Source organism: Chionomys nivalis, chromosome 13 (assembly GCF_950005125.1).
Source record: "Chionomys nivalis chromosome 13, mChiNiv1.1, whole genome shotgun sequence".
Taxonomy (NCBI): Eukaryota; Metazoa; Chordata; class Mammalia; order Rodentia; family Cricetidae; genus Chionomys; species Chionomys nivalis.
The window spans coordinates 65,536,771-65,557,105 of NC_080098.1; the positions used below are offsets into that span (position 1 = coordinate 65,536,771).

General features: G+C 45.3%; 1 protein-coding gene across 2 annotated transcripts in view; it reads left to right on the forward strand.

The window, feature by feature from the left end:
- The window catches only part of Auh (AU RNA binding methylglutaconyl-CoA hydratase), a 94,375-nt gene that overhangs the window by 17,507 nt on the left and 56,533 nt on the right, over nt 1–20,335 (forward strand). For both annotated transcript variants that reach the window (XM_057788161.1, XM_057788162.1), the window contains 2 exons: nt 9,794–9,880; nt 19,796–19,888. In XM_057788161.1, coding sequence (XP_057644144.1) covers nt 9,794–9,880; nt 19,796–19,888 — 180 coding nt within the window. The remainder of the gene's footprint in view (nt 1–9,793; nt 9,881–19,795; nt 19,889–20,335) is intronic.

The window sequence follows — 20,335 nt, forward strand, 5'->3', positions numbered from 1 at the left end:
TCACCGCTGTGGCTTTCTGGTGACTAGTCCAATGCTAAAGCTGTGCCCTGACCCAGGAGAGTCACGAGGTCATCATGCCCACCAGGCTCCTTGGTTAAGACTGTTTGGGGCTCTGTACCAGAAACCTGGAATCAGGAGCAGACACAGCTTTTATCATTCCATAGGCTGTTATTTATCTTTATTTGACTTATTTATTGCATGTGCATGTCCAGTTCTTTTTAGCAGCCTTTTGTTGAAATGACATTTCCTCCCCATTGAATTATTGAGAGGCTTTACTATAAACGTCAGATGCTATGCATGCGAGTCATATCCACGTTCTCCTTGCTACCCCATTAATGAACATGGGTTTATCCAGCAATATACTGTCTCAGTTATTGTGTTAGGTTTATTTTCTGTTGTCGTTATAAAACACCCGAGAGTGTATCATTTGTAAGGAAAAGGAGTTTATTTAGTTTTGAAAGCTGAAAGTCAAAGTTTGGCAGCAGCATCAGGTGTGATCTCTTGGTGAAGGTTTCCTTGCTGAATTACTTCCTGGTGGATGATATTGTAGTGGCCCAAGCATATATGAGTGATAGGAAATCAGAGAGCTCGTAGAAACCACCAAGCTTGCTGTTTATACCATCTACTGTCTTGGAAACTAACTGGTTCCATGAGAGCTATGTTTGTCCTTTGGAGGTGGCTTTCCTGTGTCCTCAGTCACCTGCTAGGCTCTTCTCACAGATGTCCATACCTCCAAACACCACACTACATGGGGACTCCAGAGTCCTGGGAGGGGTCAAAACTCCAAACCATAGCAACTATTTGCTTGAATTGTTTTCATGCATTTTTGTGTTTGATGCTACTATAGGTAGTGTTTCTTTTTAATTTCACTTCTAATCTTTTATTCCTAGCCCATAGCTGTCCACACAACTGGTTGCATTGATATCCATGTGAAACTCAGATTTTAGATTTAGGAGCCTTTAGTTGAGAAAGCTTGTTTGTTCGTTGTAGATGATCATGGTATCTTTGAGTGAGCTGTGTTTTGCAGCATTTTTTGCCACTTGCCTTTACTTCTCAGACTGAATTTTGGAGCAGGGTGAGTCAACATGGTAAGGCCTGCCCTGATCCTGTACTTGGCTTCTGTGGAAGGCATTGGGTCAGCACAAGTGGCTTGCAGCTGACGATGTCAAAAAGATTTTTCTTGACCTTGTGAGCATGAACTGAGTTTTGCCAAACTCTTTAAGACAGTTGTGTTTTTGTTTATTCTGCTCGTTAATGTTACATTAGTGATTGATCCCTGGAAGGATCCTCTTGGTCATAGTGTTTTCTTTTTGCATTTGAGTCTGATTTGCTAAGCGGTGAGAAAGTCTGCAGTTAGCTTCATCAGGACACCTACTCCCTGAATGTCAAGCTCATGCTGACATCATAAGAACGCTGATTTCTGCCTTTCTGGAAATGGGTGGATATAATCTTTAGTACTTCTTAGATGGTTGGTAAATTTACCAAGGAAGCCACCTGGCCTCAGGTATCTGAGGTTTTAACTGTGAATTTAATGTCATTAGGAGACAACGCGCTGTTCCAGCTACCTGTTTCTTTTGGGAGAACTTTGTTGGTTTGTGATTTTTTTTAAAGGACATTGTTTTGTCAAAGTTTTCAAATTTATTACCATCAAGCTGCCCCCAGTCTTCCCTGTGTTTTTAATGTCTGTGAGTCTGTAGTTACTCACTGTATTTTAGCTTGGGAAAGACCCTGTAGCGCAGCCTGGCCTCAGCCTCACAGCTGCCCTGTGCTTCCTTCCTTGGCTGTAGGGCTGTAGGCATCACCACTGTGCTCTGCCCTATTCTCTTTCTGCTTGTTGGTTGTTTTTTTGAGACAGTGTCTTCACCTGTAGATCTGTCTGACCTTTAACTTTCCATCCTTCTGCCTCAGCCTCCCAAGTGCTGAGATTACAGAATATGCCCAGCTTTTTTTCCCCCAATCTTGACAAACTTTGTCTTTTTTCCTTAAAATATTGGCAAAATAATCATTTCACCTGTCCTTTTAAAAGCTAGTTTCATGGCTTTATTTTTTTCCTTTTCTGTTCTATTGGCTTATTTCTCTATGTGCTTTGGACTTAGTCTTTCATTAGTCTTAAGGTAGAAGGTCAGATCTTGTGTTTGAGGCCTTTTATTGTATGACCTTTCCCTGTTAATGTGCCTTTCCTCTCTTCCTTTGAACACGCCAGGATTCCATTAACTCAGGACTCCTGTTGGTTCCAAGGAAGTAATTGATAGGCTGCCGTTAACTTGTAACTGTTTCCATTTTCAGCCAACCTACTGAAATACCATCCTAGATTTTGTGCGTCCCTTTTTTCTTAGCACATAGGAAGCACCCATCAGTACTGACGTCACTGGCTTCTCTTCCGCACCTGTTCACTCAGCACTTTACCCACACAGCCAAGTGATCTCAGAATACTGCTCCCGAGCAGGAGCACCGTCTGCATGCAGGCTGAGGCCCTGACCTGTCCATGTCATGACCTCTGCCCTTAGATGGCCTTGCCATGGCCGCTGCTCTTATATGCAAGGGAAACCTGGCATATGTAAGTTGCAGATATGATGGGAGACTTTCCTGCTTCATCACCTGGGCCCGTGTAAGATAGTGTTCCCAAAAGATGGAGGCGGGGAGCTTCACCAACGAGAGTGATGCTGGGGAGAAGTCAGAGCCATACAAGGAGGAGGCCACAGAAAGAGCCAGACTCGAGAAACCCAGAGGGGCATGGACACCTAGCTTACCTACCCTGGTGCCTCCAGAATCACATGCCTGCCAGCCCATCTAGAGATACTGGGTGGGGCCCCATTGCATCTCATCTGTGGTCACTTTCCTAGCAACAACTGACACCAAGAGTGCTAGGTTTCATTTGCTCTGGCCACATCCTCTTCTGCTCTGTGCCCTACCTTTCTCCTTCTCTATCATCACAGCCTCACGGCTCTTTTTCTCTGCCAGGCAAAGCTCATTTTCTTCCCAGACTCTGCACTCAGTACTTGGAAAATGTTTGCCTCAGATCTTACATTCTTAGTGGTGTTCCCTACTCACCTAACCACCCATTTTCCATCTTTAAAAGCTTATTGATGCTGTAGAGTTGGCTCAGAAGTTAAGAACACTTGCTGCCGTTGCAGAAAGTTGGTACCCAGCACCCATGTCAGCTTGTAGCTTCAGTGGCATGCACTTACCTGCATGACTTTACCTGCACAACACACATACACGTAATTAGAAATAATAAAAGTAAGTCCATCTTACTGTTTGAGGCAGGGTTTCTCACTGAAGCTGAAGCGCATTCATTTGACTAAGCTGGTTGACCCCCGTTACAGAAGTGTGCTCCCAAGTCAGATCTCCCACAAGACAGCCAGCCACCTTCCCAGAGCGCCACAGCTTTCTGTTTTATAGTTTATTAGTAGCTTGTTTGTAATGTGTTGAGCATAGTGCGAAGAGTTTACAACACTGAAGCATACAGTTCTAGAAATGCTGTTTTGAAAGGCATGCAAGTTACTTCCCCTCCAGTGCGCTTGTGTTATGGTCTAGATGTAGGGTTCCTCATGTCATTTTATTTTGAATATATAAATATTAACAAGGTCTTAGAAGTTAGAACTGCAAAGGTAGCATCTTAGAAATGTCTGTATTCTTACTGCTGTATCTTCATTTCCTTCCTCCCTCCCTTCCTTTTTCCCTCCCTCCCTCCCTTCCTTTTTCCATCCATCCATCCATCCATCCATCCATCCATCCATCCATCGCTGTCCTGGAACTCACTCTGTAGATCAGGCTGGCCTTGAACTCACAGAGGTCTGCCTGCCTGTGTCTCCCAAGTGCTATGATTAAAGATGTGGCCACCACAGACTTTGCAGCTCAAGGTCACATTCACAGAGTGGACTTATCATTTCAGTAGTCCAAGTTACCACTGCTGACATCTGGCAGGTGGTGAGCAACATCCTGCAACAGAAAAAACTCACAAGCCACCCAGAAGTGCGGCCATCATATTGCTAGAAGCTAGTGACCCTGAGTTTGTCTGAAATGCCTTCCTGGTTCCCAGAAGCTAGTGACATTTGAGTTTTTCTGAAATGCCTTCTGGTCCCCAGAAGCTAGTGACACTGAGTTTTTCTGAAATGTCTTCTGGTCCCCAGAAGCTTCAGAGCTTTATGTTAGAGTAGTTTCACCCTGATATAGGCCAGAACCTTCAGATAACTGAATTAGCTAACAGAGGGGCCTGGAGTTGAGGGTTCATAGTTATATTTGTGGTCAGGAGCTAGTAAAGAACAAAGCAAGCAAATATTTGGGAGGGAAAAAGAGGAGGGAATGGGAAGTAGATGGTTAGTGAGTTTCTACCCTGAACTGTCTACTTGAGGGCTGGGGCTCAGTGGGCTTGGTGGGGTGCTTGTCTGCCACCACAAAGCTTTGCTTTCTGTTCCGTAGTGCATTCCAAAAGCTTAGCACTTGGAGACAGGAGGTTAGAAGTTCAAGGTCATCCTTGGGGCTCAGCTTATGCTTCATGACACATTGTCCCAAAAACTTAAAAGGGAAGCCTGGGCTGGGGGTGACGCTTATGTAACCTTGGAAAGGGACCTGATGATTCTTGTAAGTTTTTACTTACCTTTGCTTCCTGAGTCTGAAGAGCCTCCCTTCTTCCCCTTCCCCCTAGGTGGGGCTGCTTCAGTTCTGTTGCCAAACAACAGGAATGCATGGCTCCTGTGCATTCTTTCCAAAGACTTCCCAGGGTGCTTGGTATGTTACAGGGTTGAGCACATTCTCTCTGAGTTGCCCCTCTTGTAGCAAGGAAGTCAGTCCCGATCTGCATTTTATTGCTTCAGGGAGAGGGAAAAGCCTTTGAGTTCCTGAGTGAGGCTTATAGAAGAATGACATTGGACACTTCATTGGTCCTTATTGTGGTTTCCAGTCCTCCACTTTGAGCATCACTTACAGGCTGTTCAGTATTGACACAAACTGTCAGCTGTTTCCTGAAGGCTCTGTGATTATTTCCCCCAGCAGTCAGTTGGATGATCCTGCTGTAATGAAACTCCTTCCTGCTTACTCTGGAATATTTTTCTCAGCATGAGTCAAATTGAAAGTAAACCCTGCCCCATTCTAGCAAGCAATGGTTTCCATACAAGGATATATGAAATAGTGGACAGTGGGAAGATGGGAGACTGTCCTGAACAAGATACATTTTAAAATGCAATTTTACATTTAGTCTTTTATAGTTACTAGGTTTGTAGTTTATATATGATATGGTCAGCTGTATTAATAGTATTGGCAATGAAATTCAATCAGGAAGAACTCTCATTTAAGGCTACAGGGAGCTTAACAACACTTTCGTAGATGTTTATTGGCAAAGAACTGTGATGGGCTTATGAGTAAAGGTTTCCAAGCACGAAGCCCGGCTGTGTCAGCACAGTTCTAGCTGCTGTGGTGTGACTGTGCTCTGTGGGGAACTTGGGCTGGTATAGACGTCACTGTGCTGCTGCTGCTGCTGGGGGCCTTTCTGGATTTTCGTGTCTTGGCAGGAGATGCTTCCAGAATGGGTTAATTCTGCAGTGCTCAGGACACCTTTGCTCTCCGGTGCCTGAGTGAGCTGCCTGTGAGTGAGGGCAGCTCTGAGCAGAGGGGCTCTGCCCATCTTTGCACTCATGGGAATAGTGGACACCACACAGCAGCACGTGCCCATTGTCTCTGCTGCTGTCTTCCTTTCCTCCATTTCTTGGTACACGTACTTGGTTGTTGTATCAGGTATGGAGAGGCGGTTGTTAAAAGTCGGCTGTGGTGGAGCTTTGCCACTTTCTTCCTGACGTATTTCCCTGGTATATTTTGGGGGCTTTCTTGGTATGTGAGTCAACAACTTAGAGTTTTTCCGCTTGGGATCTAGAATTGAACTTGGGTTGCAGGCTTGCTGCAGGTGCCTTTACCCACAGACTAGTAGATTATCTTCCTTGTCACAGAACAGTAAATGTTGACTTGGTGTGCTATTTACCCTTTACTTTAGCCATTCTTGGTTCATGTGGTTTTTTTTTTTTAAGGTGCCACCCTTGAAAGCAATATAAAATAAGATTGGGCATACATGGAACTGGAGGTGAAGTTTACTGTTGATGAAGACATTATGACATTGTTGTCATGATAGCACAAGTAAGCTTCAGGACTTTATTGAGAAGGCAGTAGCAAAGTTTGAAAAGATGGGCCATTTGGGAACCCTTCTCCATGTGGGTAAATGCTGTAAAGGGAACCCTGCAGGCAGGACTCCGTGAATGAGGCAAAGTCCCTTCACTGTGTCTTTCAGAAAGGAAGCAGAGTCAGGGGTATCACTACAAGCTGGAGGTCAGCCTGGTTTACACAGTGAGTTCCAGGTCAGCCAGTGCTGCACTTTAATACCCTGTCTCTAAAAGAAAACCTGACCATGCACAGCTACCACTTTGGTGAGTTCACGCCACAGGTGCTCGGCAAGGTCCACAAGTGGGAGGAGTCCACCTTGCTGAAGGTTCAGGTGGTTCTGAGCAGCCATCACCTAAGGTAGGCATATTGAGATGCCCTGGGCTCCTGGAATCCTGCTAGGGGCAGCAATAGAAAAAAGAAAGGACAGACACACCAGGTAAAGCTAATGTCAGGTGGGGTCACTGGAGGAGGGTTTGCTGGTGTAGATGGGAGGTCTCTGAAGATGAGCAGTCTCAGGCTGTAAGCGCCCAGGAGGAAAACAGCTGCAATCGCTAGTCTTTGCTGCATTGGTCAGTTGTTGCCATTCCTTGGGAGCCTTGGCCTTATGGGTGCCAGTGGGTCCAAGGACTTGGAGTTCATCATGGTCACACCCATTTTAACAATACCCATTCACTCAGAACTTTACTCCCTTAGGGCTTCCTTTGCTCTCTACATTGAGACATGATGCCCTTGCTTGTTTAATAAACTATTGTATAGTTGTATGTAGCTTCTCTATGTACCAGGAAATGAAAAACAACCATGCAGTCAGCTGTGTATGTCAGTCAGTCCACTGCAGTGGTCTGGCAAAGAACCAGTATTGTTGAGGAAGAGTGGTGGCTGCTGTCTTAGCCAGCGTCTGCCCTGACAGATCCTGGAAGGTAGTCATTTCTGAAGAGAAAGGGTTGTTCTGCCCAGAGCTAAGCAGGTTTTCAATCCTTGCCTGGCATGGGTGAATGGGCAGGCAGCAGGAGCATGTGGGCAGAGCAGTCACATTCACTCCTCAGTCAGGAGGGAGGAGTATTCCCCCAGTAATTTAAAGTCTTCTGGGAGATCCCTGTTGTGCCATCCTGGGGGTGAAGCCTTGTAAGTGTGTATCTTTAAAAACCTGTGAGAGGAAGCATGTTAATCCCTAAACCACAGCTGTCCATGTTAATGAATTAGATTTAATAACCTATTCTATAGTGTTGATGTACTTTAGAACATTTTGTCATGCATGATAAATATGTATAATTTTACCAGTTTAAGATAAACTAGTTAAAACTACAAACAAGAATGCAGTTTAGAGATATAAAGCATGCATACTGGTTAGTTATGTGGGGCTGGCAGATTCATCTGTGACGCTGTACTGTTGGGCTGGGTGTGTGCTTCCATCATGTGAGGGTGGCAGATTCATCTGTAACAGACTGTGAGGATAGGTGTGTGCTCCAGTCATGTGGGGTTAGTGGGTTCATTTGTAACAGTGAACCGTTGGGATGGGTGTGTGTTCCCATCATGTGGGGTTAGTGGGTTCATTTGTAACAGTGAACCGTTGGGATGGGTGTGTGCCCCCGTCAGGGCAACTTCTACTATAATAGTGCTTAGGGCTGGGCAGCATGTGCTCAGGGTTGGCCTTAACTCTTTTTGAATGACTGATAGAGCTTCATAATTAATTTTTCCACGAAGAATTACAAGGTAGTCAGGAAGGAAGATGTTAGCAAGGCCTAAAGCTGGTTAAAGTGATTGGTACTTTTGCTGAAGGTGGGGTGGGTGACCCAGTTCACATGTGAGGTGTTCCCTGGCTCTTTTTTCTGGTTTGTGATTTTTCAGTTGCTGGAGCTTTGTTCATCTCAAGTCTTTGTTCTGCAGCTTCCTCGGCCTTCCCAAAAGTGAAGAGAGTACGGGCTACTTGTGGTTTGTGACCTGGCCAAAGGGAATGCTGTGGCTGCTTTGATCTTTGATCCAGACCACTAGAACTTTCTCTGCTATGTGCAGGAAGGCATTTTGCTGTTTGGAGTATCGAGTAACTTCTCCTTCACACTTGCAGCTTGGGGTAACTGATGCAGGAGGCCAGATCTCTGCCTGGCATCTAGTGTAGCTTTCCCACTAACCTTAATCATTTTTGTTCTTCTAAAAACCTTCAATATTAACTTATGAGTGTTTTACCTGCATGTATATATGTGTACTGCAAGCATACCTGCTGCCCACAGAGGCCAGAATATGGCATTGAATTCCCTAGAACTGGAGTTATAGGTGGTTGTGAGACAGCATGTAATTACTGGGACCCAAGTCTGGGTCTTCGAAAGAGCAGTAAGGTAAGTGCCCTTAACTGCTGAGCCATCTCTGTAGCCTGGCTTATGTTTTGAAATTGAGAGGTTTGTCTCATCTCTTCACTAGGACGTTTAGAGGCTCCTGTAGAGCTATTAATTGGCTTCATTTCAAAATTGCATCTAGATAAGTTCTCTATCTTACCTGAGCATGATTCATGGTGCCACACAACGGTTCTAATGGAAACATCGAAGATCACTGCTTTTCACATTTAATTTGGTGTGTGTGCTTCACAAATGTAAGGACTTAAGTTTGGATCCTTAGAGCTCTTGTAAAAATCTAAGTGTGAAGATGCGTGTACAGTCCTAGTACTGTGGATGTGTGTCTGCACTTACGCTCCTAATTTAAGTCCTTTATCAGAGTAGGTCCTAGGTCTGTCCACCGTCTGTTAGTGCTGTTTAGTCCTTCCTGGTTCCTTGCTTTCCTTGTGCTGCACTGCATAGGATTGCTCGCGCTCTCGACTGCCGGCCATTTCAGTGGCAGGTGCCCCTGAGAACTGGTGGATGGTGAGGCCTGTGCTGAGCGGATTTCAGTTCTCCTGCTGTGGGAAGGTGTGTGTGTGTGTGCAGCTCCCCTGGGTATGGTACGTAGTTGTAGTCTACAGTGATGTAAGGAGAGTAAGCAGCCATGTCATTGCAGTGTACTTAGTTTGTTTCCACGAGACAGCTTTGATGAAACCCTGTGTGTTGAGCTTGGAGCGAATGACCCGCTAAGGAACTCCTGAGGTTTGTTTTATCTGTTCCAAGCTTAGCATTGTGTGACAAAGTCATAATTATGAAATCTTCACTTAACTTTAAGCTAACATTTTTCAGGTTGAGTTTACAGTCACCATGGTGACTTCATTGTACTTTGTCATTTTTCACTGATTTGGCCATTATATCCATGAGTCCAGAGCGGAGGTAGGTAAAATTCCAGCGTCTCTTCAAGATGCAGGTGCCAGCACCAATCTGCAGTCGTTTGTGACAGTGTCATTGTGTTTGTGACTTTCAGTCAATAAACAAGTACTTGAAAGACATTTTAGCTTGAGTTCTTGTAGAGCAGCCGTAGTCAGTGGTCTAACAGGGTCTTCCTCTGAGCACGAAGGGGGCCAAGAGCAGAAATCTGCAGGATGCTGCTGTGGACCACCTGACCGGTACGAAAGACAGGCCTTCTTTCTTTCTAGAGGTCGTCACTGGGAAGGATGTGCAGCATATAAATTCAGTGGGCCTTCACGTGGCCTTAGTCCTGAGTAAATGTCTATTTTTTTGCTTTACAATTATGCCTATGTCACCATCTCATTTGTAAATACAATATCTTGTAGGTGCCGACCTTAAGGAAAGAGCCAAAATGCATTCCAGTGAAGTTGGTCCCTTTGTGTCCAAGATACGAGCAGTAATCAATGACATCGGTAAGCACGGTCATACCTTCTTCACATGCTTAGGTTGGGCTTTATGTCGCAACTGTCTTCCTGTGCTGTGGTCAAATACACAGTTGGATTGTCATGAGCTGTGGCTGCTTAAGCACTGTATGCATTCCATTTGAAAGGATATGCAAGATACGAGGACTTGAATTTGATCCCCCAGAACAGACATGAGAAGCTGGGTGCAGGAGTGTATACCTGTGAAGCCCAGCACTGGGAGGCAGGACCAGCCAGCCAGCCTAACTAGAGACTGACTTAGAGAGTAGATGGACTAAGGAAGATACTTTGGCATGACTTCTGGCCTCCACACACATGTACATGCAAGGGCACTTGCACAAATGAGGACACACGTGCACATGCAAGAACACACATTTCCTCCTTTTTCTCCTTCTTAAAGTTTTGATTCATGTATTATTAACCAAGAGTTAGGTAAGGTGATCAGGCCTATAGACTGAACATTAGGAGTCTGGATGAGGAGGACAGGAGGATTACAGGTGAGGCTATCTGAGGTTACAGAGCGAATTTGAGGTCAGCCCACTAACCTCTTTCTCAGAAAAATGAAACAAAAGAAAAGACTAATAGCTAAAAAATATTGTTAGTTATTGCTATTAAAACTACTGTCTCAATATAAATAAAATTATACACTGACAAATCTGACAGTATTAGTAAAATTAGCATTGCTTGTATCTCTATCACTTTGCTATAAACCCAAAAGGACAAAAATACTGGTAAAAAAAACTTATATATAAAAAAATAGGGATCTGAACAACAAGACTGTCATGTGTGATTTAATAGATTCAACCCTAAACCAGAAATCATGCATCATTCTTACAGAGTCTTTGTAAAAGTGTGCTGGGTCAGAATCTGAAGTCAGTTGAATTTTCAGAAAATTCATACATAGAGACGTGTACTTACAAATTGAAAAGGAATTTGGACTGAGTTATGAGTCAGAGGAGAAGCTCTGAGCGGTAACTCGAAGACTGGTTGGTTGCATTACTGTGTGTCCAAATTCGTGAGACTTGATGTAAAACACTTGAGGGACAGTCTGAGCCTTAAGTTCATGTCAGCGAGAGAAAACCCACTGATGACAAAGAACCAGGCATTAGGGAACGTTAAAAAGCTGAGAGAGGTTTAGGATAGCAGCAATGAAAGGACCAGAAATTAGTGATGCACAAGACAAGGAATGACAGGCTGGGTCAGGCTTCTCCTGAGAGCATGGTGATTGCTAACATACTATACACGGACCAGGCTCTGGACAGAAACTGCAGAGAATGTGAAGGTAATGAGAAAATACCATGACAAAACTTGACTCCGGTAAATGTGAAAGAAGAAATTGAACCAGCTGTTAAAAGTCCTGTGACCCCTTCTCCCAACCCTTCATCTCCTGCCATGCCACACCCACAGCAGGCTCAGCTTAAATGCTGCAGACTTCTATCTCTGATGTCATGGAGCTGTTGGGAGGATCTTTGCACACCTGTACCAGCCTTTCCACAGAACAGCACCTTGGGAGTTGGCTAATGAGCGCACAGCAGTGCAGTTTTTATGCCCAAACCCAGCAGAAATGGCGGAAGCAAGCTGATGTCTGTGGGGGGATGGGTAAGACCTGCAGACTGAGGGAAAAAACAGAGTTGGGTGTTCCTAGGAATATAAGGGTGGTTTCCATTGGAAAAAGCTAAATTTAATTCATGACATTAGGCAATTAAAATGTGAGAAAAGCATTTGAGAAATGTCAGCCTGTATTCATGGAAAAGATTAGTAAATGGGAATAGTGTTCTTCAGCCTAAGTCAAAAGCTGTCTTTTCATGGTAAAATGTTCGAGACTGTCCCCTGAACTCAGAAACAAGCTGGAAGAGACTGTGGTGGTCTTTGTCACCATTGTTCCAAAGTCCTGCCTCTGGAGAAAGGGGAACAACCAAAATAAAAACCGTAAAAGAACAAAGCAAAACACGAAAAGATCAAGTAGTAAAAAGTAGAGTAGTGTGGCAGGATGGCGGGCATGGGACCTATGTGAGAAGCAGTCAGTTGTTTCCCCTGTGTCAGCAGTAGGCAAAGGCTTTCATCCTCAGTGCCCAGAAAGATGGCATTGACTCTAGAAATAACCGTGGACTAGGAGCACACAAAGTACGTGCAGTGACAAGCTGTCCCATGAGGTAGAGGAGGTGTGGGGTCAAATGGACTCACTTTACTTCTGGCTTTGATATCTGTGAGGGACTTGAGCAGAGCCACGGCCCCAAGTCCCCAAACAGAAAGGACAAGGAGCCTTGCCGAAGTGACGCTGCAGACTATTTAGTATACACAAGTCAGGGTGCTGTACTGCTTGCTTTGGGCACACAGGTGGCCAGACCCCCCAGGTCGGGCTGCAGATGGGATTTGGTGGGGAATGACAGATTGTTAATATGCTCAGAGAGGAAGGAGTGAGCAAGTTTCTTTAAAACGGGAAGAAAAGATGAATCAGTTCTCTCAACATTAAACATAAGAGCATCAGTTTATTAAAACGTGCTGGGTGACGTGCTTTAAACAGCTGTCAGAATATCTGAGCATACCCGAACACACCCACAAGCTTGATGGACAGCCTGGAAGCCTGTGAGAGGACACTCTGGGAAGTGGGTGCAAAGCCCCACCCTAACTAAGGAACTGTTTGCAGTTTATACCTGCTGGGAAAGGAAAAATCTATGGTAGAGCATCTCTGGGTTTATCAGTCACACTGCAGGGCAGGCTCCATGCCCAGAAATAGTTGGCCAACACAAAATGAACTCCATGGTCAGTCTGTGCCTGCCCGCTCACCTGCCTGTCTGTCCGTCTATCTAGCTGTCTATTATTTTTTTTGTGTGAATGTTTTGTTTTGGAATTTTTTTCTTACTGTTTTTGGAGGGATGAGAGGGAGGGAGTGGGAAAGAATGTGAGCACGAAATTGGATAGGGAGGTGGGGAGGATCTAGGAGTCGAGGGAAGGGACATCATAATCAAAATATATTGTGTGAAAAGAATAATTTAAATAAAAAAATGTCCCTTACATCCCAGGACAGTGGTACTCAGCCTTCTTAGTGCTGTGACTCTTTAGTACAGTTCCTCATGTTGTAGTGACCCTGACCATAAATTTTTGTTGCTACTTCATTACTGTAATTTTGCTGCTGTTATGAATCATAATGTAAATACTGTGTTGTCTGATTGTCTTAGGCTATCCTGTGAAAGGGTTGCGACCCACAGGTTGAGAACCACTGCTCTAAGGTTTTACTAACTGGGTTCAGCCTCATTAGTGGCCAAAGATTTGTAAATTGCTCAGTGGTGGGGGGGAGGGCTGTTGTATACCTCAGCATACCCAGGTATTGAAGCCCTCTCTAACAAGATGGCTCTATGGGTGAAGGTCTGGAGTTCATTATCTCAAACCCACATAGTGGAAGACAGAATTGGCTCTAGCAAGTTGTCCTCTGACCTCCACACATGCACCGTCCTCACATGTGCGTGCATTCGCAAACACACTGAATAAGTAAGTACATGTAAGTGAAAACCCATCGTGTGGCTCTGCATTTTGTGGATAAAGCATCAGAGAGATTACCTGGATAGTTTCCTTGCACAGATACCTCTGTGGAATGTAGCACTGACTCGGGATTTCCTTATAGTCTCTGTCGGGACATCCTGAGGCATGGGTGATATGACTGAGTCTAAAGTGCCATTTGACATTTACACACTTAACCATTATGTTCATTCTAACTGCATCCAGTGTTAAACTAAGAACACAGGTACGGCCTATGGAGCTCTGCCTCCTGTACTGCTACCTGCTGAGGAGCTTTGACTCTCCTCAGCACTCAGTACCACTCAGCCCTGTAGGTGTCTGGGTTTTGTCCCACTATATCAAAAACCCCAGCTGGATAGTTCCATAGTGGCGCTGCCATGCAGACTGAGGCCGAGTGCTCCCTTTGTGTCCATGGCATGCAGACTGAGACGCAGTGCTCCCCATGTATCCATGGCATGCAGACTGAGACTGAGTGCTCCCCATGTGACCATGGCATGCAGACTGAGGCTGAGTGTTCCCCATGTGTCCATGGCATGCAGATTGAGACTGAGTGCTCCCCATGTGCCATGTTCTTCGTCACATGATAACTTTGCTTTTATTTGCACTGCACTGTGCAGTTAAAGAATAGTTTTGAGTTGGTAGACTGTTAGTCTGGATGTTCACCATGTCTTCTGCCTGTGTCTGAGGGCCAAGGAAGAATCGTGGGAAGGAAGAGCAAGATTTTAGGAGTTGCATAGCTTCTGCATGAGTTGCTCGCTCCTCTGGCCTGATGAGCATGCTGGGTGCTCTGCGCACTGCGACTCTGGGCTGTGAGCACTGTGTTTTTTACGTTTATTTTCATTTATTCTTTCTATTTTTCTGTCTGTCTATCATCTTTCTACCGACAGGGTTTCTCTGTGTAGTCTTAGCTGTACTGGAACTCACTCTATAGACCAGGCTGGCCTCCAACTCACAGAGATCCACCTACCTCTGTCTTCCTAGTGCTGGCATTAAAGGTATGTTCCACCACTGTTTGACCACTCTGCTGTTGAAGTCTGAGCCATGGGTTTAACTGTTAACTTCTGCTGCTGTTCCAGAATACCACTTCAGAATTTGTCAAGACCAGAAAGGGAATTCATTGCAATTCTTGTCGGTTTTTCTATGCTTTTAATCCCATAAGCATCCCCAAGGCTGTGTTGATTGTAGGTTGACTGTAGGCTTTGGTAGTTTCTCAGCAGCTGCCCTCCTTTCCTGCATGGGCATGGTCATTGCGGATGTGCTGATTTATTGTGCACATACATCTTCAGACCTTTCTTTGGGTCTTACACAAAGCACCTGTCTGCACATGAACGGTCTTTGCTTTGCCCATGCTGCTGTGCTAAGGATCTAGGGGTTTCCTCAGTGCTTGGCTGCAGTACCATGCGTGTGTTATGCTTCCCCTACCTGTCTCCTCCTGTGCCTTGTCTCCACCTTCATCCGACTCCTTCCTCTCCTCTGATTCAGGTTTCTCTATGCCCTGTTTCTCTACGTTCTGATTTGGTGACTATGTCTTTAAAGACATACTTTTATTTCAAAATTGTGTGTGTGTGTGTGTGTGTGTGTGCGTGTGTGTGCACATGTCGGTGTAGGTACTCTGAAACCAGAAGACGGTGCCTGGTTCCCCGGAGCTGCTGAGTTCCAGGCAGTTGTGTGCTACCCAGTGTGAATTCTGGGAACTGACCTGGGGTTCTGTGCCAGAGCAGTACGTGCTCTTAACTGCTGAGCCATCTCTTCAGCCCTGTGACTTTACTTTTTGAAAGTAATTACATCTGTCTTAAGTACTTTTCTGGTTTGTCCCATGCTGTGGTCCCACGTGTGGCCAGGACTCCCCATGCCTGCCCAGTCTTTCCATTTCATCCTGCAGCGGCATCAGTCTCTTTCTCTTTGTCCTTTGGCTCATTTTGTCACTTGTTGTGAGGTTTTTTTCTTCCATCTTCCCTGGCTAAAACATCAGTTTACTCTCTTATTTTTATGTATAGACACAGCCTGGAAACTGGGATGTGTGGTGGGAGAAGGAGCCCCAGGAGGTGACTGTTGGTAGATTGGCTCCTCCGTGCCGACTACTGCCACAGTTCCCTTCTCCGCCACAGCGTCCAGAGCTGTCTCCCTTGATTGGATTGTAACCTAGGTGTCACAGGAGTTTCCTGTGTCTCTAGTGCGAAGGTGGCTGAGACTTCCACTCTTGGATCTGGCTTCTCCTACCCGAGGTGGTGGCGCTTCTCTCTGCTGTGCCTGCTGGTATCCAGCAGCTCCCTGTGTGGCAGTCCTGGCCAGCCTCCAGCCCAGTCCAGCCTCCAGCCCAGTCCAGCCTCCAGCTATTCCAGCCTCCAGCCCAGTCCAGCCTCCAGCCCAGTCCAGCCTCCAGCTATTCCAGCCTCCAGCCCAGTCCAGCCTCCAGCCATTCTAGCCATTCCAGCCATTCCAGCCTCCAGCCAGTCCAGCCTCCAGCTCATTCCAGCCTCTAGCCCAGTCCAGCCTCCAGCCAGTCCAGCCTCCAGCCCAGTCCAGCCTCCAGCCCATTCCAGCCTCCAGCTCAGTCCAGCCTCCAGCCAGTCCAGCCTCCAGCCCAGTCCAGCCTCCAGCCCAGTCCAGCCTCCAGCCTCCAGCCTCCCACAGAGCCCAGCCTGTCAGCTTTTCTCAGGGACTGCTTTGTTCTGTTCTTGTGGTTTCTTCAGAATTTAGAGGGCCAGGAAAGAGTACATTAAGTTAAAAGTAAAGTTTTAACTGGATCTAGGAATAATTAGGAATGTATTGTGGTTTTGTTAATAGAGATTTTATTTCTATTCTTGATTTTGGTATTCAGCCTTTTCATCATACCGTATATGGGCCTTTCTGTTAAAGTAGCAGCTTTTCTGCTTTGTATAGAAGTGTGAAAGTCAAGGTATTAGTTCTTTGTTGCCACCACATGGGTACCAGGAATGGAACTTTAATTGTCAGCGCTGGTACAAGCACTGAGCCTTGCTGACACCAGAACACTAGTCCTTAAGCGGAACCAAGTTTAAAGTCAGATAAACATCACTACCATTCCCCTTATAATCAGATCCTTTGTTTTTCTCGAGGCTTACAATTAACCTCTGCCTGAGGAGCAGAGAGAGCCACCGCCTCCAGTTCTGTGCTCTCTCCAGCCTCACCAGGCCTGGTGTGCTGTGCTGCGGGCTCTGAGGTGCACTGGAGGCCTACCACGCTTTTCCTTCTCAAAATAGACCAACTCTTTAATTATTGCTTTAATTATATTTTTAGGAGCATTTCAAAGGATTATTATCTTCCTTGTCATACCTGGCTCACTTCCTGGAATGAAACTCAAAATAGTATCTGATCCCACTGTTGTGTAACACACTGAGTCATGGTTTCTCGTTGGAGCTGTGACCCTGGCATTTCATTTCCTGCCTCGAGTCCTTTGTAGGCATGCACAGCTGCCCTCTGGGTATTCCCTTAGGCCTCTGCACTGATATAGTCTGCCTTGCCAAGGCTGTATAGCTTGAGAATTTATAGTACTGTAAAATATTGATGGGTTAAACTGTTCTAATTAAATAGTTTTTTAGTAGGAAACATTTGGTAGCCAGCCTTTTACCATGTGAATTTATGTTACTGTTTGAAAGTTTCAGGAGTGACATGGGTAGTTAGTCTTCTCTGTGTCGTTTGGATTCCAGTTTGTTGCCGTTCTGTGCTCTGCATTTCTTAAAAGTTACAATGTTATATTTGTTGTATTCCCTTTAGAAAATTTAATTTAATTTTAAATGTCAGATTTAAAAGTATTTTTGTTATTGATTCTACAATTCATGATCACAATAGGAAAGCATTAGTACTTGTACCACCTGACTTCAGGTCCTGTGTCTGAGGCCAGCCTCTTCACTTTGCCTCCAAGCCAGGCGCCTTCCTGGTCAGACTGTCCTGTGTCTGGCTGATCTGTCCAGCCTGTCACACCGTTTCTTACATGGTGTGGTTGGAGGCTGTACTCACTAAGCAACATTACGTCACATCTGTCTGGTATTATGTAAGATGGTTTGCCTGTACAGACAGGTTCCCTTAGGCTGAGATCAGGGCCAGCACCACATTGCCCATAACTCCAGCTACAGGGGGCTCAGACACCTCTGGCTTCTGCAGGTAACTGTATTCATGTGCCCATACCTACACACAAACATAATAAAAATAAAATTTAAAAAGTTATATGCACATACAAACTTCTCTGCCAAAAAAATGAGAAAGAAAGAAAAGTATTCACTAGTGTAAGGTTTATAAAATATGATAGGACCAATTTCATTGTGAGTTTAATGCAGTGACTCCTTCCTTGAAATTGTATGAAAGAGAATTTTTTCTGCAGGCCGGGAAAGAGACATAAGGCTGACTCCTTCACACCAAACAGATAACCTTGTAAAGACCTCATTGTCACCTCTCCCCCACCCCTTGCACAGGCTCATTTCTTGGCCTCTTCTAAAGTCTACACAGCTCCTGAAGGTCACCGAGTCCAACATTCCTGTGTGTAGGAGTCGGCCACACTTGCTTTGCTGTCGGTCTGAAAGGGCTTGGGAGGAAGGATTGTTACAGAGGCCATGCGTCCTGTGTGCTGTGTGAGAACCGAGTGAGGGAGACTTGTGCTTGGAGGACAGGACACTCATCAACGTCACTGTCTTCAGCCAGGAACAGGTGAATAGTACAAGTGTACCTAAAGAATTTCACCTGAGAAAAAGAAAAAAGTGAAGACCAGGGCAAGTTAAACTGAGCAGTTCCCCAGCTCACCTGCTATTCTTGTAGCTGACATAGGGGTTGTGAGCCGCCTAACGAGGGTGCTCAGGAAGAGCAGTGTGTGCTCTTAACTGAAGAGTCCCCTCTCCAGCCACCGCATAGTGATCGAATCCACCCCATTCCCTTTCTCCCAACTCCTCCCCCAGCCCCTCTCCCGCTCTACTTCATGTGCAGGACCACCTACTGGAGCAGGCCTCTCAGTGGCTATTTCCCTGGAGAAATCTGACCCTCCCTCCCCAGCAGCCATCAGTTGGTGGAGGTGGGACTTCACAAGATTTTCCCCTCTCTGTGCTGGGATTTTGGCTACATCTTGTGGAGTTCATGTGTGCAGTGGCCCTGTCATGTCCAGCAAATGTTTTGCTGCAGACATCCATGACCTCTGGCTTGTACAGTCTCCCTAACACTTCTTCCACAATAATTCCTTAGCTTTGGGGTAGGATATAGATGTTCTCTTTTGAGTCTTATTCTCTACACATTGACCAATTGTGGGTCTCTCTATTAATCGTCATCTACTGCAAAAAGTAGCGCCTCTGAAGAAGGCTGAGAGATGTACTGACTTTTGGGTATAAAGATAAGAATGTGAGGGGCAATTTATTATTACGTCAATTTAGCAAAAAAAAAACAGTATTAGCTTCTATCCTATGGCCTATAAGTTCTACCCTATGGCCTATAAGCTTCTACCCTATGGCCTATACTAGCCAGCTATAAGTTTTGGGTCCAGTTAGCAGTGCGGAACGGGCTTTATCCAATCAGAGAGTGGTCTTTTGCTGCAATAACATTTGTGCCACTATTGCACCAGTAGGCATGTCTTACTTAGCAAGTTGTTATTGGAACTCACAAATTCAGTCCTGAGTAAGATTGTTGATAGTAGGTTTGCATTAGAATACCCAGGGCTTTGGGTACGGATTTCAAGGGAAGGGGGATAGATAGAAAATAAGTGGTAGTAAGGGGGAAGAGGGAATAATGGAATTGGAAGAGTTAAATGGGTGGGGGTAGGAGGAGTAGGGGAGGGATAATACAAGTACCTTTGAAAATGCCATATGGAAGCCCACTACTGTAGAAGCTTCCAGAAATACTTTCTTGTAGGTTCTGTGAATGCTGCCTCTTTCCATGTCTACGTCTGGCCAGGATCCCAGAGCCAGAGAGGACTGTGGATGGAACCTTTGTGCCACCCTTCCTTGGTGGTGGTACCTGGCTTATACCCTCTGTGGTCAGTTGCACTATGTGTTTCTTTGAGCAGATGCCATGTCTCAAGATTCCATCCTGAGCACCAAGTCCGTAAAGGGTCAGGAGTTCCAAATGCTGCACAAATTATTTCACCTTGAATTTGTAGAACTAAACACCTTGTATAAGACTTGAGGTTCTCAGATTATGACATTATAGGATTCAATAAAATAATCTTGAAGGTAATTCAGGAAATGCGATGGTTCAAATGTGTTCCCCATTCATACGAGGACTGTCTGCAATTGTCACACAAAGGTTCTAGAGAATATTGGGAATGAAACCTGTGTTGTAATGAAGACGCTAGAGACATAAGTCTGCATATGACACCCTGCTTTAGAATATGTTCTGAATGAACCGTGTGGACTGCTGTGGCTTTGAGTGAAGGATAAACTCTGTCTGTTTCAGCTAACCTCCCTGTGCCCACCATCGCAGCCATAGACGGACTTGCCCTAGGAGGTGGTCTGGAGCTGGCTTTAGCATGTGACATTCGAGTAGCAGGTGAGAATATATCCTGTCAACCTAAGTTTTAAAAGGAGCTTGGGATAAAGAGGTATAACACAGTGTTACTTGCATGAAAATCAATGAATTTGGAGATTTGCATGTTTGTTGAAGTAAACCTGACTCAGAAAGACATTCAGTTTTATATGTAGAATCTAGACAAAACAAAAAGACACGAAAAGGAGATTTGGGGATGAGGAGTGGCAGTGTGGGGGTGGGACTAAGAACAGTGAGGGAGGAGCAAATGCCCAAATACATTATGGACACTGTGAGTCTTAGAATGAAGTCTGTTATTTTGCACAATGAATATGCTAATGAAGCCTGGGTTCTGGGAGGATCAGCCCTGGGTTTGATCCCTAGTGCACACACACATGGTGCATATCCCTCAGGCCCAAATAATTTTGCTCTGCCTCCTTTTCAGTAGGACATTTTTTTAAAAACTGCCTG